General features: G+C 40.8%; 1 protein-coding gene across 4 annotated transcripts in view; it reads right to left on the minus strand.

The window, feature by feature from the left end:
* ADAM12 (ADAM metallopeptidase domain 12) overlaps positions 1–21,865 on the minus strand; it is a 399,327-nt gene that overhangs the window by 303,952 nt on the left and 73,510 nt on the right. For all 4 annotated transcript variants that reach the window (XM_075215979.1, XM_075215980.1, XM_075215982.1 and 1 more), the window contains one exon: positions 14,695–14,768. In XM_075215979.1, the coding sequence (XP_075072080.1) occupies positions 14,695–14,768 (74 nt within the window). The remainder of the gene's footprint in view (positions 1–14,694; positions 14,769–21,865) is intronic.

The following is a 21,865-nucleotide window of genomic DNA, read 5'->3' on the forward strand; positions in this document are numbered from 1 at the left end:
GTCATCATGGCCATGTGCAACTTGGTTGGCAAGCAGGTGTGTTGCTTTAGCATTGCAGTTTTCCACAATGCTTCCACAATGGTTTCCACAATGCTTCTTGCTCCCCTCCGTGCACCTAACATTGAGAATAATGGTGTGACCTCAAGTGACCTCCCAAATACAAAAGTAAGAATGGTAGTTAACTACTTCAAGTCAAACACGTTTGACGTGGTCTGCTGGAACTTGAACTTCTGCTTTTAAACACCAATCAAATGCCAGTGTGCACCCAACCATATTTAGGTGTACTTACAATATATTAAGGCTGTGTCAAAGCTTGGGTTTTGGGTCTCTATGTACTAACGTACATAGAGCATCAGTGGTCAGTTGCTGGAGCAGAGCGTTGCCATATGTAATAATTAGTTATTGCATGCAACGCAACTGTGTCTGAAAATGAAACACAGGTGATGGAAGACTTTGGCACACGACGGAGGGGAAAGGGCACATCACCATCCGTGCACATCAGAGATCCGCCCTGAATCCCCCCTCTAGTCATGCCTCCCTGGCGGAATGCCACAGGATGCAACTGAGGAGGCAAATATTTAGAATAGAGTGGAAATGCGCCAATCTTCCTTCCATGTTTGCCTTAGACCTTTGTTTATATTTATTGGTTTTGTGCTGGATAATTTGCCGTTTTTTCACAGGTTGCAAAAAAAAAAAAATCACAAAAGTTATCTTTTACCTTGCAGAAGAAGAAAGCAATGTTACATTAAATGCAAAAGCTGTATAAAAAACGGTCATCACGGTTACACATGCCTAGAGCATGGGAAAATCTGCAACATAAAATGGCATTTGCAGTACAGAAAAAGACGTACAAGTTGAATTTATGAGTCATTGTAATTCATTTATTAAACATTAGGTTCTGCTTTTACAACTGGTTTTCATCTAAGATTTTTCAGCCCTTTGCCAAGTCATCTTTTCTAACGAGGCATAATGCACCTTCATTCAATTTACTGCACTCACTGGCTCATCAGTCTCTTATTCTCCCGGGGAATGAGACATCCTTTATGCACATACCATCCACAATATAAATGTCCATTACCTATTCTTTCTTTGTCACATAAGACTTAGTTATTCCGGCCTGTTCAATAAATAACTGATGTGATTAAACCAAGAGAAACATATTAGGATTCTAGACAGTACAGCTGCTGGGATGAGAATTCAACCAAGGCTGCCATGTAATTCTAGATTTTAAACTAATATCTCTTGAACCTCTTTTTGTATTTAACCTCCCTTGCTCTAACCATATTTCAGGAAAAAGCGCTATCCCAGCTGATTAAATGTAGGAATGAACGAACATGTTTTTTGCATTACTTTTGGAATTCGAACAGTTTTGCATGAAAAATGCAACACTTAGCAAGTAGGGTTTGGATAATGTGCGTCTGGGCAGTTGCAGTTGTGTAGAACAGCAGCTTATTCTGAAGCATTAAAATATATGGTATGGGGCAGATTCAATTCTTAGCAATGTGCCACTAGACATTTACATTACTGCAATGTCAGACTGCACAACTTTACAGGTACTACGATATGCCAAAAATTTCTGATTTTCCTGCACACCTCTATGCTAAGAATTAAATTGTCCTATTGATCCAAATTCCTGTAATATGATTATTTTGTTAAGTTAAATTTTGAAACACCTTTGAACAGTGGCCTGGTGGTTAGCACTTCTGCCTCACAGCACTGGAAACATGAGTTCAATTCCTGACTAGAAATATATGTTTTAATAAACTCCAAAAACCTTAAAATAAAAGTGTGAGATCTTTCTTACTTGGCACTATACCAGTCGAGCTAAGTGTGTGTAACCATGTAAACCCGAAATAAGACACATACACAGATATTTGGAAAATTAAAGGTCGCAGTTTATTTAAATATTAAACCCTCATAGGCATAAAGAAAAAGAATTGGAGGACACATGCAAATTACTAGAAAGGCAATATATAAATTGTAGGACTGAGGCCTCAAGATGTGTTTGGCAGGTGGCTCAGAGGGAGTGGGTAAACTATGTGTTTGATAAATCTAAACGTAAGTTTCTTTTCTCTAAACATGTGCAGTATGCTGAGGGAGACAGAAATGGCAGTTTCTTGGCATACCTGGCAAGGGTTGAGAGGGCTAATGCGGCTGTTCCAGTTATTTGTGGTGAAAGTGGGGCTAAGAAATTCCTGATGCCTGATATTGTTGAGGTTTTTTACAAATATTACGCTACTACATATAAGTCACAGGTTCAATATGATTTGGCCACCTTACAAGTATACTTAGATGCTATTATTCTTCCCACACTCTCTGCGGCTAGTAGGGAGTATTTGGACTCTCCTTTTACTGAAGAAGAGATTGATATGGCCATTATGTCATTCCCTAATGGAAAGGCGCCTGGAATAGATGGCATACCCATTGAAGTATATAAAAAACATCGATCCTTTTTTGTAGCTAAATTGTTGGGAACACTCGGCGAGCTGTGCGGGGCCAACGCCCTCTCCCCCTCCATGATGGAGGCAGTGGTGGTGGTGATACCTAAATCAGGTAAAGATCCATTGTACCCAGAGTCATATCGCCCGATCTCACTCCTGACGTGTGATGTAAAGATCTTGGCTAAACTGCTGGCACTGAGGCTAAATAGGGTGGTGTTGGAATTGATTCACCCGGATCAGACTGGGTTCATGCCGGGCAAGTCCACATCTATTAACCTTAGGAGGTTATATACCCTCCTACAGGTGCGGTCGCCTCCTGAGGAGAGTGAAGTGGTGGTATCCCTCGACGCGGCTAAGGCGTTCGACTCGGTGGAGTGGCTGTACCTGTGGGAGGTGTTGTCCCGTTTCGGGGTGGGTTCCAACTTCATAAAATGGGTTCAGTTACTTTATTCACATCCTGTAGCTCGGGTATGTGTAAATGGCCACCTCTCCCAGCCATTTAAATTTGAAACAGGCACTAGACAGGGATGCCCACTGTCTCCTGCTTTGTTCGCACTAGCAATAGAACCACTGGCCTGCCTTATTCGTAATAATAAAGATATTAAGGGACTTTAATCAGAGCATAGGGAAGATAAGGTGGCGTTATACGCTGATGATATGCTGCTGTTCCTTGCTGACCATAAAGAGTCTCTGGGTACTCTCCTGAGGGTGGTTGATTGTTTTGGGGTATTCTCTGGTCTGAAAATCAATTGGGATAAGTCCAGTGTGTTCCCAGTGGGTTGGAAATGTCCAATTACTCCACTAAAAGATCTCCAACTGAGGTGGACACCAAAATTTAAGTACCTGGGATTGTGGATCACTAACACCCCCTCAGAATTTATGGAACTAAATTTACAGCCTCAGGTTGAATATCTTAAATCAAAAATACATGTGTGGAGGAAGCTCCCTCTTTCTGTGTCTGGCAGGATAAACTTAATTAAGATGGTGGTGCAGCCAAGGTTTTTATATATACTTCAGCAATCACCTATATATATCCCACCCTCTTTCTCTCGCAGTGTTGACCGTTATTTGACCTCTCTGGTCTGGGGAGGGGGGAGGGCTAAGGTTAAGCTCAGCTCGCTGTGCAGGTCCAGGGCTGGTGGTGGTCTTGCGTTTCCAAATTTAAAATTGTACTATATTGCTTCTCAACTGACCCACCTCAAGGCATGGATTTCCGATCCGGGTTACCAGGATCTACACTGGATATTAGTTCATCAATTCAATGCCAATCATACGCCTTTGCAGGCACTGTTGTCCGGGAGGCTCGGCCCACAGGCTTCTCCGCTCCTGATTCAGGCAATTAAGATTTGGGCAGTCAGTAATAAAATGGTGGGATTCACAGATATAGATCCATGTACTCCTATTTGGGGGGCGAGGAGATTGAGGGAGTTGGACACAGTGGTGGGGTCCAGGCGGTGGTCCCGGTATGGTGTAGTGGCTGTAGGTCAACTGTATGAAGTAAATGTTCTTAAATCTTTTGAACAGTTGTCCAGGGAATTTTCTGTGCCTAGAACAATGTTCTTTTCCTACCTCCAACTGAGACATGCCATGTACACACAATTCAAAGGGGAGTCACCAGTGGTTGCCATAGCCCCACTGAGAAAGCAGTTACAGGCTTTGAGCAACAGGGGTCTGATTTCATGTATGTACTCCTGTCTTTTGTATGAATCCACTGTAAATGACTTGAATGACCTGAGAAATCAATGGGAAATAGATATTGGTCCCTTAACAGACAAAGAATGGGGGATGGTCACGGATAGCACTAGTGGCTAAACAGCATCATTAAAATTCCAGCAAATACAGGTGTTCATTTTGCATAGGGCCTACTTGACTCCTATTAGGCTGGCTAAGTTCCGCCCTGATAGCACTTCTAAATGTCCAAAATGTAGTTCGGAAAATGGCAATTTCTGGCATCTCATTTGGGAATGTCCCTGTATACAAAACTTCTGGCGAAGAGTCATACGATGTGTTCAAAAAACGGGAATTGAAGTCCCACTTAGGTCATCGGCCACTTGTTTATTTGGGCTCCGTCTGAAGGGAAAGGTCAACAAGCTGACAAAAATTTATATTTCCCAGTTGTTTATGGTGGCTAAGGTTAGCATAGCCCGCTTATGGTTAGCCTCGACGAGCCCCACAATTAAGAGTTGGAAAATCCTGGTAAATGCCACTATAGGGCATGAAAGATTTGTTTACACGAGCAGGCAGGCACTGCCAAAGTTTGAGAATATATGGTACAGGTGGGTGGAGTCTCCATTTTATTTTGTATCCTCTAGTCATGATGTCCCGAATACATGAGGGTCTGGTTCCCCTGGATTACATAATAACAATAATAAAGTTGATAACAAAAAGCAGAGCCCCGCCTCTGCAGAGTACGTATGCAAGAGTATTTACGATGTATATTCCTAATTAAGTATTGTACAAATGTTATCATTATGCGATACTGGTGTCTTACAATTTAACCAATATTTTATATTCAATATTGACATATTTGCGACTGTATTTTCTTTCTTCTGTATTTGTTTATTTTTTTGTTTTGTTGTTGGTATGTATGTACCTTGAAAATTTCCAATAAAAAATACTGGATTTAAAAAAAATATTAAACCCTCATGGTGGAGGTGAGAGTGTAGCAGTCAGCTAACAACTAATCTTCAACCAATAAACCGTGGGGCACAAACGCTCAACCACTAACCAAGAATCTCATCTTTACCAATTGGTCGGTGGTAATCTGGCGTCAGTGTGACTGCTCCCCTTCTAGACTTGACATCGCTGTGCCGCGCAAAGCACGCCAAGGAACCCTCCGCGCTGAAAGGGTCAAGAGTCATATTACTTCAAAAGGGGCAGTGATGAGAGGCCAATAGGAGTAGCACCTTTGACTAGTCGCTGACTGCACAGCTCTCGTACCCACTGCGCCTCTTCTGTATAAAGGAAGAAATGGTTAAACACTTACACCAGTGGATCCCAAACTGTCTCAGTTCGAGGCTCCCTTAGGCTCGCCATAATTTTTTCAAGGCGCCCCTAAGCAAAAATAATTACCAAGTAGTCCCCTGCCTTGCTTATCACCTGCCCTGGCCACGGCACCCCTTTGAGATCGCCCCGGCACCCCAGGGAGCCACGGCACACAGTTTGGGAACCACTGACTTACACTGTAAACTTAAGTAGGGTGGGTGGGCGGAATCAGCAACGATCCGGAACAGAAAGACCCAGTATCCCTTACTCACTGAATTTATAAAAGATAAACAAAACTACTCAGGGACATCTTATTGGCTGATGTAATGTAAACACAAGACAACTTAACCCCCTAATACCTATTCAGACACCAAACTCATAATTTTAAAAGCCCTCAGCTTACTGCTTCACTTATCTGTTAAATATATATATATATATATATATATATATATATATATATATATATATATATATATATATATATATCTATCTCAGCAATAGACCTTGTATCATCTTCATTCCGACATATTATCACAGTACATATATTGTTAGGTATATTTACCATTTTCTTGTTATAAGCAGTATTGTGTGTTGCCTAGCAACCTGTAAACTATGTCATGATAATGCATCAGGCTTCTTGAATCTCCCCCATGGCTCCGTCCTGGGTAGCTGAAGTGCACTATGTAGTTATCTAACAAGGATTGCACGAATGTTTAAAAACAACTTTTATTATGAAGTTTAGGTCCACTGTCTGGGTCACAGCGTATGAATACCTGAAAAGCACTCAGATTAACGGAATGAGCGACTATGGTACAAAATAAGTAGTCACAATACAAAAAAATAGCCTGCAATCGTCCCGAGACAGAGCAGAAATTTTAGCTTTATTGAGAAAAATTGTCCTTTTCCTGCGTCGGACTGCAGACCCGATATGTAACAATGACATAACGGGATCTGAAATAATTACAGGGAAGTATATCCATACATTCCATACGACACAGAACATCCTTATAAGCTCGGAGATAATCCAAATCACTCCAGAGCAGTTTGGCAAGTTGTTTGCACATGAGATTTAAGGTCAGGGCTGCAGATGTTTATGTTAACTATGTAACTAAAGGTCCATATTTCAGAATAATCCAAAGCACAAATGATGGGGCTTGGTAAGGATACTGTATTCTGTAACAGAAAACAACAGCATATGTAGGATTACTTTATTGTAAATAACTGGGACAGCAACTAACAGCGCAGCTTTAACTTGGAAACATATCCGGATGATAAAAATCTATTTGATCACCAGCAGATAATTAATGTCACATGGGGAGTTCATACGTTTGATAAAATGATGCAAAACTGTATAAATCAAAGTCAAACGCTTTGCCGATAGGTACGTTCTTCATTGCACATGCAAATAATAGGCTTTAGCAAATGTATTTATATTTTCAAGTACAGGAGTTGGCTCTCTCCGGTATTAGAGAGTTTGATCAAGTTTAATTGATGCCTAATAGCGAATATGTAGTTTGCAAAAACAAAACAACTGGTTATAAATATGGGCATAAGTGTATGTTGCATATGCCGGGAGTAAACCAGGCACATATGCTACTGGTGCAGACCTGCATGTATCTTGAAAATTAGTTTGTGCTCGCAATTGCGGCTTTTTTTTAGCGAGAGCGATTTGTGCCTGAGATTTGGGGGTGCTTCTGATTAGGACCTCTAACCTCCGTGCTTGTGGAAACCTGATCCCGAAGTACAGTGCAGTGAAAGTTCAAATGCATTTTATTTTATTGAATATCCACATGTTATTAAATCTATTTGTATAGTGTTATATAGTGTCCTTCAGTGGTTTTCCATAAAAAATTAATTATTTCCCCTCATCTCATCACCTCTGTATGGCCCCCCTAGGCTAATAACATTGGGCCTGATTCATTAAGTAAAAAAAATTGAGTAAGTAGTCTCCTGGACAAAACCATGTTACAATGCAAGGGGTGCAAATTAGTTTTCTATTTTGCACATAAGTTAAATACTGTCTGTTTTTCATGTAGCACACAAATACTAGATAGCTTAATTTGTACACTGAAATTCAAAGTTGATATTTGTGTGCTACATGAAAAACAGACAGTATTTAACTTATGTGCAAAATAGAAAACTAATTTGCACCCCTTGCATTGTAACATGGTTTTCTCCAGGAGATTACTTACTCAATTTTTTTACTTAACTTTCCTTAATGAATCAGGCCCATTATTTTCCCCATCTACCTATCTGGTGATTGCAGATCTGATCTAGGGGTGTACAAACCCTGCACACCACCATTTTTCCTGCTCCACGTGCAGGGCCGTAACTAGGGCTGTGTGACAGGGGCGACCGCCCAGGGCGCAATGCTGAAGGGGGAGGCGCAATATAGGAATATTTTAGGTTCCTTTGGTTAAAATTGAGGGCTAGGGGGGCTGCATTTGTCTTTCTCCAGGCACTAGAATTCTAAGTTACGGCTCTGTCTACGTGTCCATACAGTTCTGATTCCTTCCTGTATACTGTAACATGCTACATGCAGTGCTGGGAACTTGTCAGTCCTGACTGCTTGTTTCCGGGGATCTTGGAAGTCACTTTTCATCTCCAGGATGACTGCTTTGTGTTTCCATTTCTTGCTGTCATGTACAGAGTGGGGGAGAAGCAATGCTTTGTTATTTGTCTCACAGCCTGTGGCCTCTTTATCGCTCCAAGCACCCCACTCCTTCCTTCCACATGGGAGATAACAGCCCCTGAAGCTGCAGAGGAGTAATTTCAGATGGATGTCTAGCTAGAGAGGTGAAGCATGAGTTACTTATTATCCCGGGAAAAGTCTGGATGCACATTACAGAAATACACTCCTAAACCTCCATTAAGTGTTCCAACCCCACGTCTATGGGACAGTTACATTTATTTTACAGTTTCCAAAAGGAGACAATTTATTTTTAACCAGAATATAAAGTTGTGGCAATATTTGTAAACAGCTGAGAGAATACGGGCGACTTGATACAAAAACTAAGATTATCTTACAGCATGTACCATAACTCCAAATGCTGGCCTCTGCCTTCTACACCCAGTTTACCCCATTCAGTGTCACCAATTTAGTATGTAAAGCAATAGATAGATGTCGCACTGGTGGAGAGGTATTGCTGCAGATGTTACATCACATTCACCTGGTTATGGGTTTATCCTGTCTCAATGGCTCGTATCTTTGGGGGGAAAAATCCAGGTTTGGTACCTGCAGAAAGTTCCCAGGTCTGGTGACATGTGATATGATGTATACATATAAATGACATAGTAGAGCATTAGGGCAGCACGGTGGCTTAGTGGTTAGCACTTCTGCCACGAGTTCGATTCCCGACCATGGACTTATCTGTGTGGAGTTTGTATGTTCTCCCTGTGTTTGCTTGGGTTTCCTCTGGGTGCTCCGGTTTCCTCCCACACTCCATTAACACATTAACATACTGGTAGGTTAATTGGCTGTTATCAAATTGACCCTAGTCGCTCTCTCTCTGTATCTCTGTGTGTGTTAGGGAACTTAGGGCCTGATTCATTAAGGATCTTAACTTGAGAAACTTCTTATTTCAGTCTCCTGGACAAAACCACGTTACAATGCAAGGGGTTCAAATTAGTATTCTGTTTTGCACATAAGTTAAATACTGACTGTTTTTTCATGTAGCACACAAATATCAACTTTAAATTTCAGTGTACAAATAAACTATCAAGTATTTGTGTGCTACATGAAAAAACAGTCAGTATTTAACTTATGTGCAAAACAGAAAACTAATTTGCACCCCTTGCATTGTAACATGGTTTTGTCCAGGAGACTGAAATAAGAAGTTTCTCAAGTTAAGATCTTTAATGAATCAGGCCCCTAGACTGTAAGCTCCAATGGGGCAGGGACTGATGTGAGCAAGTTCTCTGTACAGTGCTGCGAAATTAGTGGCGCTATATAAAAATATATGATGATGATGATGATGATGATTAGACATGTAGGAGCACTGCATAGACATCCACGTCTGCAGACACATCAATTCGTGTCCGTACATGCTATGAACAAGGAGCTCAAATGTCTGTACACTGCTTGATCAGTACTAGAATTACTGTATATGTAGATAGGAATAAAAATATAACAAGCACAGGCTAATAACTTTGATCTACATTTAAACTCCAGTAAAATAGTTACTGTGAGTGCAGATTAACCTATTAACTACTTTATATCATAACATGCTTACAAATTGTCCTTGTGGCCCGTCGCTTTCGGTCACCCCCCTGATCCTGGCTAAAGAGTTATATGAAGACATTAGAGTCTAATGTTTATACGCAGTATATATGTATTCCAGTAAGTCAATGTCTCAAGGTTTCCGGTTCACACTGAAGAATCGGAATGTTAAGATTAAGTGGTCCTTTAAATTAATCTTGCATGTGTAACATGCAAAAGAATAATTATCATCTACACTAGTACGGGAAATGATTACAGAACATGTAACGCTTCTTATTATGTTTTACTGTGGTGTCTAAGCACATTAGGGACTATAAAGTGTAGATATATCGACAGATAATTATTTTATTCATAAACCCACTGGGCAATAGACAATGTAATTATGAAGGGTAATCTTCCCAGTCTCCATGGTGGGCAAATGGAAAAGCTGTTGGATTGTGCGCCGTAATTCATTAGGGACTTTATAAAAAGCCCATAAAACCATTTATCTTTCCATTTCTTGAATGTCTTAGAGATGACAGGAGAGTAATGACTAATCATAAAATTGTGACACCTAATTCTAGGCTGAGCAAATATAAAATGGATTAATTATAATTATTCATCTATCGGCACTGGACTGATAAAACATTTAGAATAGCTGCTCTATTAAACATATTGCAAATTTATTATTTACAACTGGTCAAAGATTTTCTTTTTTTTTTAAGCCCTGGACAAATTACAATATTAGTTACTTTTTATTAAACATGATCGTTTAATGAACAATTAAACACTGTTTAATGTTAAACAAAAGCCAAAGGTCAGTTTTGGTTGTATTTACTAATGTTAGGGGTAGATTTACTAAAAAAAAACTTTTAAGATGGAAAGTTGCAGTGTTGTCCATAGCAACAAACCAGATTCTAGTTAGCATTTATCCAGTACATTCTAGAACATGATAGTTAGAATCTGATTGGTTGCTATGGGCAACATCTCTAGTTTGCCTTTTTTGAAGGTTTGATAAACCTACCCCTTGGTTTGAGCGATCAATTATGCCCAGACAGTGTGTCTGTTTCATTCATTTATCCATATATACCCAGTACTCTGCCCACCTCAGGATCATCTCTCAAAAGAATGTGTAACAGTTAGAGAAAGCAACAGATTGTGTCCTTGCATTTCTTAAATTATATATGTGTATTATTTATATTGTGTAATTGTTATTGTGTCATGGAGAACTCAGCATTTTTTAACTATTTTTAAACACTCAGCATTTTTAAACATCATCATCATCATCATCATCTATTTATATAGCGCCACTAATTCCGCAGCGATGTACAGAGAACTCATTCATATCAGTCCCTGCCCCATTGGGGCTTACAGTCTAAATTCGCTAACACACACACACACACACACACACACACACACACACACACACACACAGAGACTAGGGTCAATTTTTAATAGCAGCCAATTAACCTACCAGTATGTTTTTTGGAGTGTGGGAGGAAACCGGAGCACCTGGAGGAAATCCACGCAAACACGGGGAGAACATACAAACTCCACACAGATAAGACCATGGTCAGGAATCAAACTCATGACCCCAGTGCTGGGAGGCAGAAGTGCTAACCACTAAGCCACCGTGCTGCCCAACTGCTCAGTAATGCCCACGTTTTCATCCTTAAATTAAGCTGCACCTTTAACAGTTTTGCACTTACTGTTTGTCTGCCCTTAGTTGTTTCCCAGTAGAAAGCATCATCTTTATGAATTATGCTAGACAGGTACAAAACACAAACACACTTACGGATTGGGGATCGTTATTTACTGGAGGCCTCCTGAATGACACAGATTTTAAGTCTATATTGCATATACTATAAACAAAATCCACTGCTTAGATATAATAGAAATTTCTGCAGACAGTACTCATTGTGCAATGCACACATTTCTTCCTTCTTGCTAATATGAGCAACTAAGACACTATTTAGCAAAAGTCAGAAGAGAGAATTGAGTACTTAGAGCTCTCCTCCCTTTAGTGCATACACAAAAAAATTAGAAATCCCACACAAGGAGTAGCTATTTGTTTGTCATTCTGGCTACACTCTTCTCTTGTCAGGGACTGATGGGAATGAGTTCTCTGTGTAGCGCTGCGCTATATAAATAAATAGATGATGATGATGATTATGAGGCAGGTAATATAAATGATGATGATGTTATTAGTACGGTATACATTAATAGGATTGGCATGTAACTGGTGCTTTCATAAGTACAACAGAGACGCTTATTTCCATAGATGACTACGGAGCAGCTTAAGACGGTCTCTAATGAAACATTTTATGGCTATAATATCTATGTAATATTATAATTTTGTAAAGTGTGTTAACGTTTATATAGCATACAGGTGTCACTTTTTACACCGTTGGCTTATTTAATGGGTTTGAGACTGCTGGCCTTCTAGAGTATCATTATGTTTTATCAAGTTCTGGGAGCTCCTAAACCAGGCCTGTCCAACCTGCGGCCCTCCAGATGTTGTGAAACTACAAGTCCCAGCATGCCCTTCCAACTAGCAACTGGTTGTCTACTGGCAAAGCATGCTGGGGCTTGTAGTTTCACGACACCTGGAGGGCCACAGGTTGGACAGGCCTGTCCTAAAAGTTCAGTCCCTTAACAATATATCTCAAAGAAGAGTAGATTTCCCCAGTATATAAAAAAAAAAGTATAATTTATACAATGTGTGGGTTACTGAGTAGATTAGCAACAGTCAGAGGCAACTATTTTGTCGTCCCATTACAAATAATTTTAAAAATCTTGCATTAAAAATGTAGAACCGTAGACTGATCTCAACTCTTGGAGGTGCCTCAAATTGATTTTCTGGCTAGAGATTGAAAACGAAGTTCCTCAACTTTTCTCACATCAAACTGAAGTCTTTCCAAAGGACATACACCTCCTCAGCTCAACTCTTAAATTCTCTCTAAATATTTGGGATACATACTTAAGCAGATCGGCTGCTCTTTTCCCCTGGCCTGGCCACTAAACACGTCACAGATACACTTGAACTGAAAGCTACTTACTGATATTGATGCAGCTAAACTAGGAGGCGCAGAGTCTAACAAGCCTCTGGTCTTTGCCAGGGACCCTCGCAAGGGAGTTCGCTGAGGGAGAAGTGCAGGTTGTGGACCTCCGAATTAGCCACCAGCGACGTAGCGAATGAGGAGTTATAGTCATACAATCCGAGGTCAGGTCGCTCGAACAAGCGAGGTACCAAAGGGTAAGATAAGAGTGTGGTCGAGTAGCCAGGGGTCAAACTGGGAGGTCTAATAAACCCAAGGTGCAGAGTCAAGCTAAGCCAGGTTAAGAGCCAGGAGGTCAGTCAGAGCACTGAAATACAGACAAAAGTGCTTGCGTATAAGGGGATCTTGATACTCCAGCACCCTAGTGGTGCCAGAGCCTCCCTTATATAGTATATGAGGGCTTGAGATTGGTGGCAGGAAACATCTGGCCACCGAGAAAAGGAGAAACACGTGACTGTGTGATGCAGGATGGCAGCTGTCCAGTGCGGGGACGGAGCCTGACAACACTTCAGCTCCTGGACAAAAGCAGATATTCAACTTCAAATAGACAGAGGGAAGAACTCAAATTCCACCCTAATCAAAGTGATAGCTTATAAACTTTATAATATATAGTGCTACACTCCGGTTAAACTTTATAGGAATTTTTCACACATCTAATTCTGAAATTCAGCGCAAAGGTGTCCACAGAGGAATTCTCTATCTTCAATGTTTGACGTGTTCACAGATATCTCTGTTTTGGGACAAGGTGCAAAATATTCTTAACTCAATGCTGGAGTCACCCATCCCCAAAGACCCCTGGACTTTTCTTCTTCATTATTCACAGCAGAATCTGAGTAACCATTCAACAAATCTGGTATAGCACATCCTGGCTGTGGCCAAATCTTAATCTCCAGATTCTGTAAGATAACTGAACCAACCCATCTCACCTTTTAAAAATGTCAGACGACACATCACACAAATGGAATAAAGTACATGTTATCTACACAACAACGAGAATACATTTGGTTTAGTCTGGATCCCATAGTTCCTTAAATAATGGTGACCAATTTCTATCCTATCTAAGACTATTTAAGGCTCAACCCCTGCACCTCTATCATGCAGTTCAATCTGGTGGCTGCCCCCTAACTTTCTACTGTGGCCCCTACCCCATTCCTCCCCCTTCTTTTCCTCGTTACATTAATCAATTACATATTGTTACTTCTATATATATCTGAACACCGTTACACCTTGCATCTTGAAATTGGCAAATGACATACCTCTGGCATTTTGGTATGACCTTTGCCCGCATAAAATCAAGTGATAAAAAAAAGGGAAAATGTAACAATGGCAGCCCTGAGATGCTTAATATATATAATTTATAATATATATTATTAAATATTAATATACAGTAATTAAGAGAATGGGCACTCAAGCAATAATTATTGTGACTAAAAAATAAATTAAAAGAAATCAATGAGAAGAGACTATGAACCATATTTCAGTGCCAATGGACAACGTTGGTAGCTGGTGCCTTAGAAGAATTAAAGCTTGCATGCACGGATAAAACATCAATACTGTACAGATGAAAACTACACATTACACAATAATTGTGCATAATTTTTTTTTGCTTTGCACTCCTCAAGCTTATGGTTGGTTGCAAAGACCTCAATCCTCTCCCCAACATGAGACCTGCAAAGTATGTATGTATATATCTTCTAAATTTCATCCAAAGCTTATTATTATTTATAAAGAACATAATAAACCTAATAGAAACTGCGATTTTAAAACAACATTGACTGCAATGACCTCCTAAGGTTCTATGAAGTGTTGCTGCACAGACAGTAATTGAAGGAGCAATGAGTAAGCTCACAATTATCTATTAATGAAGACAACCTTAATTTGTTTACAGAGGATTATGATATACATCGGAAGAATCCTGCCGAGTGTAACGATGACAGAACATTCTGTACCAGAACACCACCACCACCAAATTTCAGAAGCGATACTAATGAAAGCAATTAAATGTACTCACTCATTTCGTTCCAGATTCAACAGCAGTTCCTCCTCTTTAGATCTTACTAGGAGTTTCAGTGTTGACGGATGACCCTTGAAGAAGGCAAAATGGTAATTAAGACCCAGGTAATGACTTAATAAGCATATAGAATGTACAATTGCATCCCTAGCCACGAGAAGTTGCAGTCAGCTTCCTATTAAAATACCATGAATTTAAAAAAAAGAAATAAAACACATAAGAAATATCACTATATGCATCCAAATGGTCCCTTCTCTTGAGCCTAAAAGATTGTGTGGCCTGTATATGAACCTTTGAAGAGGTTAAAATTCCCCAAAACCTGCAGCTTTCAAGCGATTATCGCAGTATCAAATAACAAGGCTATTTTTTTTTTAGAGGATAACAGCAGATATTATGGATTGCAAATCTAGTCCCCACAGGTGTCTATGTGGACTGCAATTATGTCCTATTTATCAAGCTCTGAAAATTCAGAGCAAACACTGTATCACAGGAGAGATCTTTGGATCTCTCCCCGACAAGTTTCATGCTCCTCCCCGTTACAAATTGTGCAGAGCCATGAGAACCTGTACGGAGCCGCTGTCTTAGCAAATCAATTTGAATGAACTGCCACATTTATTTCTTATCATTGTGATAAGAACTAACATGAGCAATATGCAGTGGGTCATAAATGGACCCCATGTCCCAATTGTGCTGGCATTATCGAACAGCGTGTCCCCTACTGTATGTTATAAAGATACTTAAAGCTACTGAGGAGTTGATTCAACAAGCACCAGCATGTCTTTCCAGTCAGTGACTGATAGTGCTGTAACATGTAGTTCAACAATAGCAGGGCTGCAGAATACAGCCCAGGAGAGCGGATCTGCGCTTCGGAGTCCCGCCGCTGCTCGAAGTTGCACACAAAACTTTTCATGCAAGCTCAAGCGAGCAGACACTTGAATCAGAGCCGGATTAACAATAGGGCTAAAGGGGCTACAGCCCAGGGGCCTCGGGCAGCTGGGTGGCCAACTGGCATTCATCTGGTCGGTGGCGTCCCCGCCCCCGACTCCGTCTGTCACCTGTTCAGCGTCCCCGCCCCCGGCTCCGTCTGTCACCTGTTCAGCATCCCCGCCCCCGGCTCCGTCTGTCACCTGTTCAAGGAAAATGGCAGGCAGTTAACAGCAAATATTATGCTGTTAGCTGCCTGCTGTCACTGTAGGATATACGCGGCTCGCAGTAATCTCCTCAGTAAGGAGATTACTGCATGTCGTGTAATTGCTACAGGGAGTGGAACGGAAGGAGGTAAGTTCACAGGGTGGCCTCATGGCTGGGGGGGCCCTCACAGTACCCTTAGCCCTGGGGCCTCCCATCCATTAATCCAGCCCTGACTTGAATAAGACATACTTTAGGCCTGATAAGTGAAACGTGAGAGGAAGACTTCAGATCTGGCAGGTTTGATGATCAAATGACCAAGCTGTACAGCGAGTGGCTAACTTTAATCAATTTTTATTTTATTTATGTGATACTATAAAACAGTATTAACATTTACAGTATGAAAAGGCTTTGGATTCTTCAATAAATAAGGAAGCATTAGGGCCTTCTCACCTCTTTGTCTGTTTTTCCCAGTTTGCTTATTAGTTTACTATATTTGTCCCCAATTGTAAAGCGCTACGGAATATGTTGGCGCTATATAAATAGTATAAAATGTTAAAGATAAGCGCTTTCTCCAATAGCACTGCAGCTCCTATATTAGATGGCAAAGATAAAGGCAGAAAAAGGAGCGCAAATAGCTACAGATATAATGACAAACAAAGGAGAGAAAAACATAGATCAAAAGTAGCAATGTTTACACTCCGCTATATAAATAATGATGATTATGATGATGAAGCATGCTCAAATGCGGGAAGCAGGGTGGCTTAGTGGTTAGCACTTCTGCCTCACAGCACTGGGGTCATCAATTCAATTCCCAACCATGGCCTTATCTGTGTGGAGTTTGTATGTTCTCCCCGTGTTTGGGAGGAAACCGGAGCACCCGGAGGAAACCCACACACACTCCAAAAACATGCTGGTAGGTTAATTGGCTGCTATTAAATTGCCCTTAGTCTCTCTTGGTCTGTCTGTGTGTTAGGGGATTTAGATGGTAAGCTCCAATGGGGCAGAGACTGATGTGAATGAGTTTTCTGTACAGCGCTGCGGAATTAGGGCGCTATATAAATAGATGATGATGATTATGAATGTGGTGCTATAAGCTTGCAGCCACGTCACAAGAAAATCACAAATCTTCCTAACAGGACTACAATACGTCTTCCTGCTCTCACAGTTCTTGGAATCCAACTAAAGTACAAAACTTAAACTGCTCTTGGGCCGAATCCCAGATAGTAGCGGTCTACAGCAGCGTAAGAAAAAACCCAAAACAGTTAAGTCACTTTTATTACACACAAATGGACAGGAAGCTCTTGAAGTGGTCACTTCTCATTTAAAAGCCTTTGCACATTTCCTAAGAAGAAATACAGCACCTGTTGCTTCCAAAAGAAATTATTTGCCGTTTAATTAGACACAGACGTTTTTATGCTTTGCTACTTCCTCCTTTGATTCTGTATAATTGAAATTAATTGCTCTCATGTTCTTGCAAATAGAATGATAGTCAGAATTGCACTTACAAATATGCAATCAAGTTTTCTTGTTGACACGGTCTTTGTAACCTGAGAAGGGCAGATACAAGTTTGGTACTAAGGAAGAAAGAATATTTGCCATAGTTGCCAAGTTAATATGAAGTCAAACCTGAAAATTTATTAGGGCATTTTGTAAACTTGCTTTTTCTTTCATGTTAGAGAGGTTCTGTTTAATCAGAACATTATTTACAAGTTGATATGTACACACTACCAAATTTTCAGACCCTATTTCTGGTTTAGCAGAACATTAGAGGATTATTTACCAAGAACATGCAAAGATGTAGATGTAGATGTGACGTAACCTACAACAACTAATCAGGCATTTGATTGGCTCAATCGGACCACACACAAGCCAATCCTGCTGCTCTGTACTTTCAAGATAAGTGTACAATTTGCCCACACACCTAAGATTATTTCGTCTGCTAACAAATTTAACCTAGTCTATCTGTGGTTGTGTGTCAGGGAATTTAGACTGTAAGCCCCAATGGGGCAGGGACTGATGTGAGTGAGTTCTCTGTACAGCGATGCGGAATTAGTGGCGCTATATAAATAAATGGTGATGATGATGATGATGATGATTTGATACACCTTGGTCAGATTATTATCTGCCATTGTGGTCATTATGGGGCCACACGTGCAGCTATATCAGGCCAATTGCTTTATATTTGTTTGGTCAGCAGAACTAGCAGTAGAATGAATAAAAAGATTTGAACAGGATTAAAATAGCGGTTCACATTGGGACTATCAATACTGTTGAAGTTGTCTGAATGATATAACGGGAAAAGATCAGTGTAAGACCGGCCCACCAGTTACCGGGAAAATTCCTGGGTGCCCCATCACCTGCCCAATGTCACAACTCCTCCTGAGGTCTTTCTCTGCTCTGGGTTTAAACACCTGAGCCCAACTAAACACTGGAGCATAATGGGGGGGGGGGGAGGGGTAGTTCAAAGGACTAGTTAAGTGCTAATCATGCCCTCTGTGGGCAGACCATGCCCCTCCTTCAGGCTGCAGCTAGCTATTTGCAGAACACTATATTCCCCAATCTGACACTAGGGTTGATGGCCCAGTCTAGGTGCTCCCCGGTCGATGGCCCAGTCTAGGTGCTCCCCGGTCGATGGCCCAGTCTAGGTGCTCCCCGGTCGATGGCCCAGTCTAGGTGCTCCCCGGTCGATGGCCCAGTCTGGGTGCTCCCCGGTCGATGGCACAGTCTAGATGATCCCTGATTGATGGCTCAATCTGGGTGCTCCCCGGTCAATGGCCCAGTCTAGGTGCTCCCCGGTCAATGGCCCAGTCTAGGTGCTCCCCGGTCAATGGCCCAGTCTGGGTGCTCCCCGGTCAATGGCCCAGTCTGGGTGCTTCCTATATTCCCCAATCTGACACTAGGGTTGATGGCCCAGTCTAGGTGCTCCCCGGTCAATGGCCCAGTCTAGGTGCTCCCCGGTCAATGGCCCAGTCTAGGTGCTCCCCGGTCAATGGCCCAGTCTAGGTGCTCCCCGGTCAATGGCCCAGTCTAGGTGCTCCCCGGTCAATGGCCCAGTCTGGGTGCTCCCCAGTCGATGGCCCAGTCTGGGTGCTCCCCAGTTAAGACAGACAGACATACAGAAGTAGTATCTTATATAAACTAAAGACAGGTAGATGCTTCATGTAGAAAATCTGACATGAATAGCAAAAGAGCTGACCGGAGTTTATTAAATCTGTAGCTCTCCTTTAAATATTGTAGTGCTGCGTGTTTTGTCTAGAAGTATCTACTGAATGAGTGTTTGGTGAATTCCCCATCAACTTCTCTGTGTACATTAGCTGGAACATCCTCTTTAAGGCTCAGTCCCACAATTAATACTGCTTTTCTTCATTTGAAGTGTTTATTCTCACGTATTGTCATTTGGTAACATCTTAAGGATGCAAGTTATACCGCATGTCTCTTGTGTAAATCTATTCTTCTTTACTGGAGTGCTGCTGGCCAATTATTGAATATATCTCAGAAGATTCTAAATACTGTATCTACTTACATAAAAACCTAACTGGCTCCATGCTCCACTAGTAGACTGTGTAATAACAATCATCATAGATTTATAACTTTGTAACAGAGAAAGCAAAACATTACTAAAATGGATTTCTGGGATGACAGATTCCCTTTGAAGTGGGCACGTTGGACATTTCGGGCAGATCTTCAGCGAGGTTTCTATAAATGTGTGAGCCCGCACTGCCGGTAGGCACAGCTTCTAATCAAGGAGCTTGTCCTGCCCTCGTATAAGTTCAATGTCTGCAAATATTCATTCTCTTTTCTCTTTCACTAGTTACCAAACTGACAGGCAGCCACACAGCCAGGACGGCTGCATGGTTAAATCTTATTCCATTCAAGCCAAAAAAAAGAAAAAAGGTCTGTTCTAAGGGAAATCCCAGAGCAAGCGTTTCCAATTTGAGAGAGATAACTGAACTACATTTAATAACAAGAACGACATAATTTGATGAACGTGACGCTAATTAGAATAATCGCACAATATTTAATAATGGGAAAGTCGACTGAAGAACATTTGGATTTAATTGAAGAACTAAAGGGGGAGTCTGACCTTATTTATGAGCAAATCATGCAGACCTGTTTTAAAACCCATGCTTGGATTCAATTTAAAAGTGCACTTATAAAAAAACAGAACAAAAACTCATAAGCTTGTTGTAAAGACTTCTCTGGATTATGTGCCAAAAAAACTCAGATTTTCCATTTTGACTGCACTCGAGTTAGTCAATGGTTCACTTATGCATCAAGGGCCTGATTCATTAAGGATCTTAACTTGAGAAACTTCTTATTTCAGTCTCCTGGACAAAACCATGTAACAATGCAAGGGGTGCAAATTAGTATTCTGCTTTGCACATAAGCTAAATACTGCCTGTTTTTTCATGTAGCACACAAATATATAAATAAATATCAACTTTAAATTTCAGTGTACAAATAAGCTATCAAGTATTTGTGTGCTATATGAAAAAACAGACAGTATTTAACTTATGTGCAAAACAGAATACTAATTTGCACCCCTTGCCTTGTAACATGGTTTTGTCCAGGAGACTGAAATAAGAAGTTTCTCAAGTTAAGATCCTTAATGAATCAGGCCCCTAATTATTAGAGAACCCTGACGTCAGTAATAACTATTATTACTTTTATACCTGGTATTTATGAATATATGCAGATGTGCGTATGCGTGAGAGGGTTTTCTGACTAGAGTATGCACAGTGGAATCAAAAGCCCAGATTTGATAATATTTTTTTTAAAAAAAATGTAAGTTGCAAAAAAGAAATCAATCATTAATTTTAAACAAAATAATTCAACATTTTAAAACATGAATTCATTAAAAAATGTTTTATTCTAGCAATAAATCATTTCTTAATGTTTTTATTTTCTGTTATTGCCGTCCTGATTTTGAGCAACAGAATAAGTTTCCCATTATATATTGGATAGACATGGGAAAAGCTGGTGAATCTTACTGTCAGCAGGGTTATCGCTGAAAGAAAATTAACACTATTATTATTATCCTTTATTTATAAGGCGCCACAAGATTTCCGCAGTGCTGTACAGATTAGAAACATTAGACCATACAGGGTATAAAAACACATACAAAACCGCATTAAGTTTAAAGTTAAGGAGGACAAGGTGGGAGAGAGGGAAGCCGATGAGGAGAAGGTTATAGTAATCAAGACGGGAAATGAGGAGTGTATGGATAATGGATTTGGTGGCATTACTGATGTGAATGAGTTCTCTGTACAGCGCTGCGGAATTAGTGGCGCTATATAAATAAATGGTGATGAAATGGTGATGATCCTGGGATATGAAGGGCTAGATGCGGGCAATGTTGCGTAGTTGCAAAACAAGATTCGGCAAGGGATTGGATGTGGGGGATAAAGGAGAGGGAGGAGTCAAGGGTGACACCCAGGCAGCGGAGTTGGGAAACAGATGAGATGGTGGTATTAACGGTGCTAGAGAGATCAAGGTGGGATGAAGATCTAGGAGGAGGGTAGACAATGAGTTCGGCTTTGATAATATTTTGAGAAAACATGAGGACATTGAAGAGGAGATGGCAAAAAGACAGTCAGATACACAAGAGAGTAGGGGAGGGGAAAGATCAGGAGAAGAGAGGTAGAGTTGAATGTCATCTGTGTAGAGGTGATACTGGAGACCGAAGGAAGTAATGAGTTTTCCCAGGAAGGTGGTGTACAGCGAAAAGAGAAGAGGTCAGCGAACATTGTCTCATTAGGGCAGCATGAACCAGAAGTGGATACAAAGAAGGAGCGGTTGGTGTATGAGATGAACCAAACGAGAATAACCCTCCATATTTGCCCATTTCAATTTCCTGTTGTACATTATTTTTGCATAATCTTTACGTTATTATTTCCCAACTACTCGCCTATTGTAAAACCAGCAGTTCTGGAAATACTCTCCTCATTATCTTCTTACACTCGGTGACTACACTTGGACCAACGGTCTACTTTGACAATGAAGAGTAGATTACGTTTGCTGAGCCTACAGTTTTTCAATG

This window comes from Mixophyes fleayi, chromosome 6, assembly GCF_038048845.1.
Source record: "Mixophyes fleayi isolate aMixFle1 chromosome 6, aMixFle1.hap1, whole genome shotgun sequence".
Lineage (NCBI taxonomy): Eukaryota > Metazoa > Chordata > Amphibia > Anura > Limnodynastidae > Mixophyes > Mixophyes fleayi.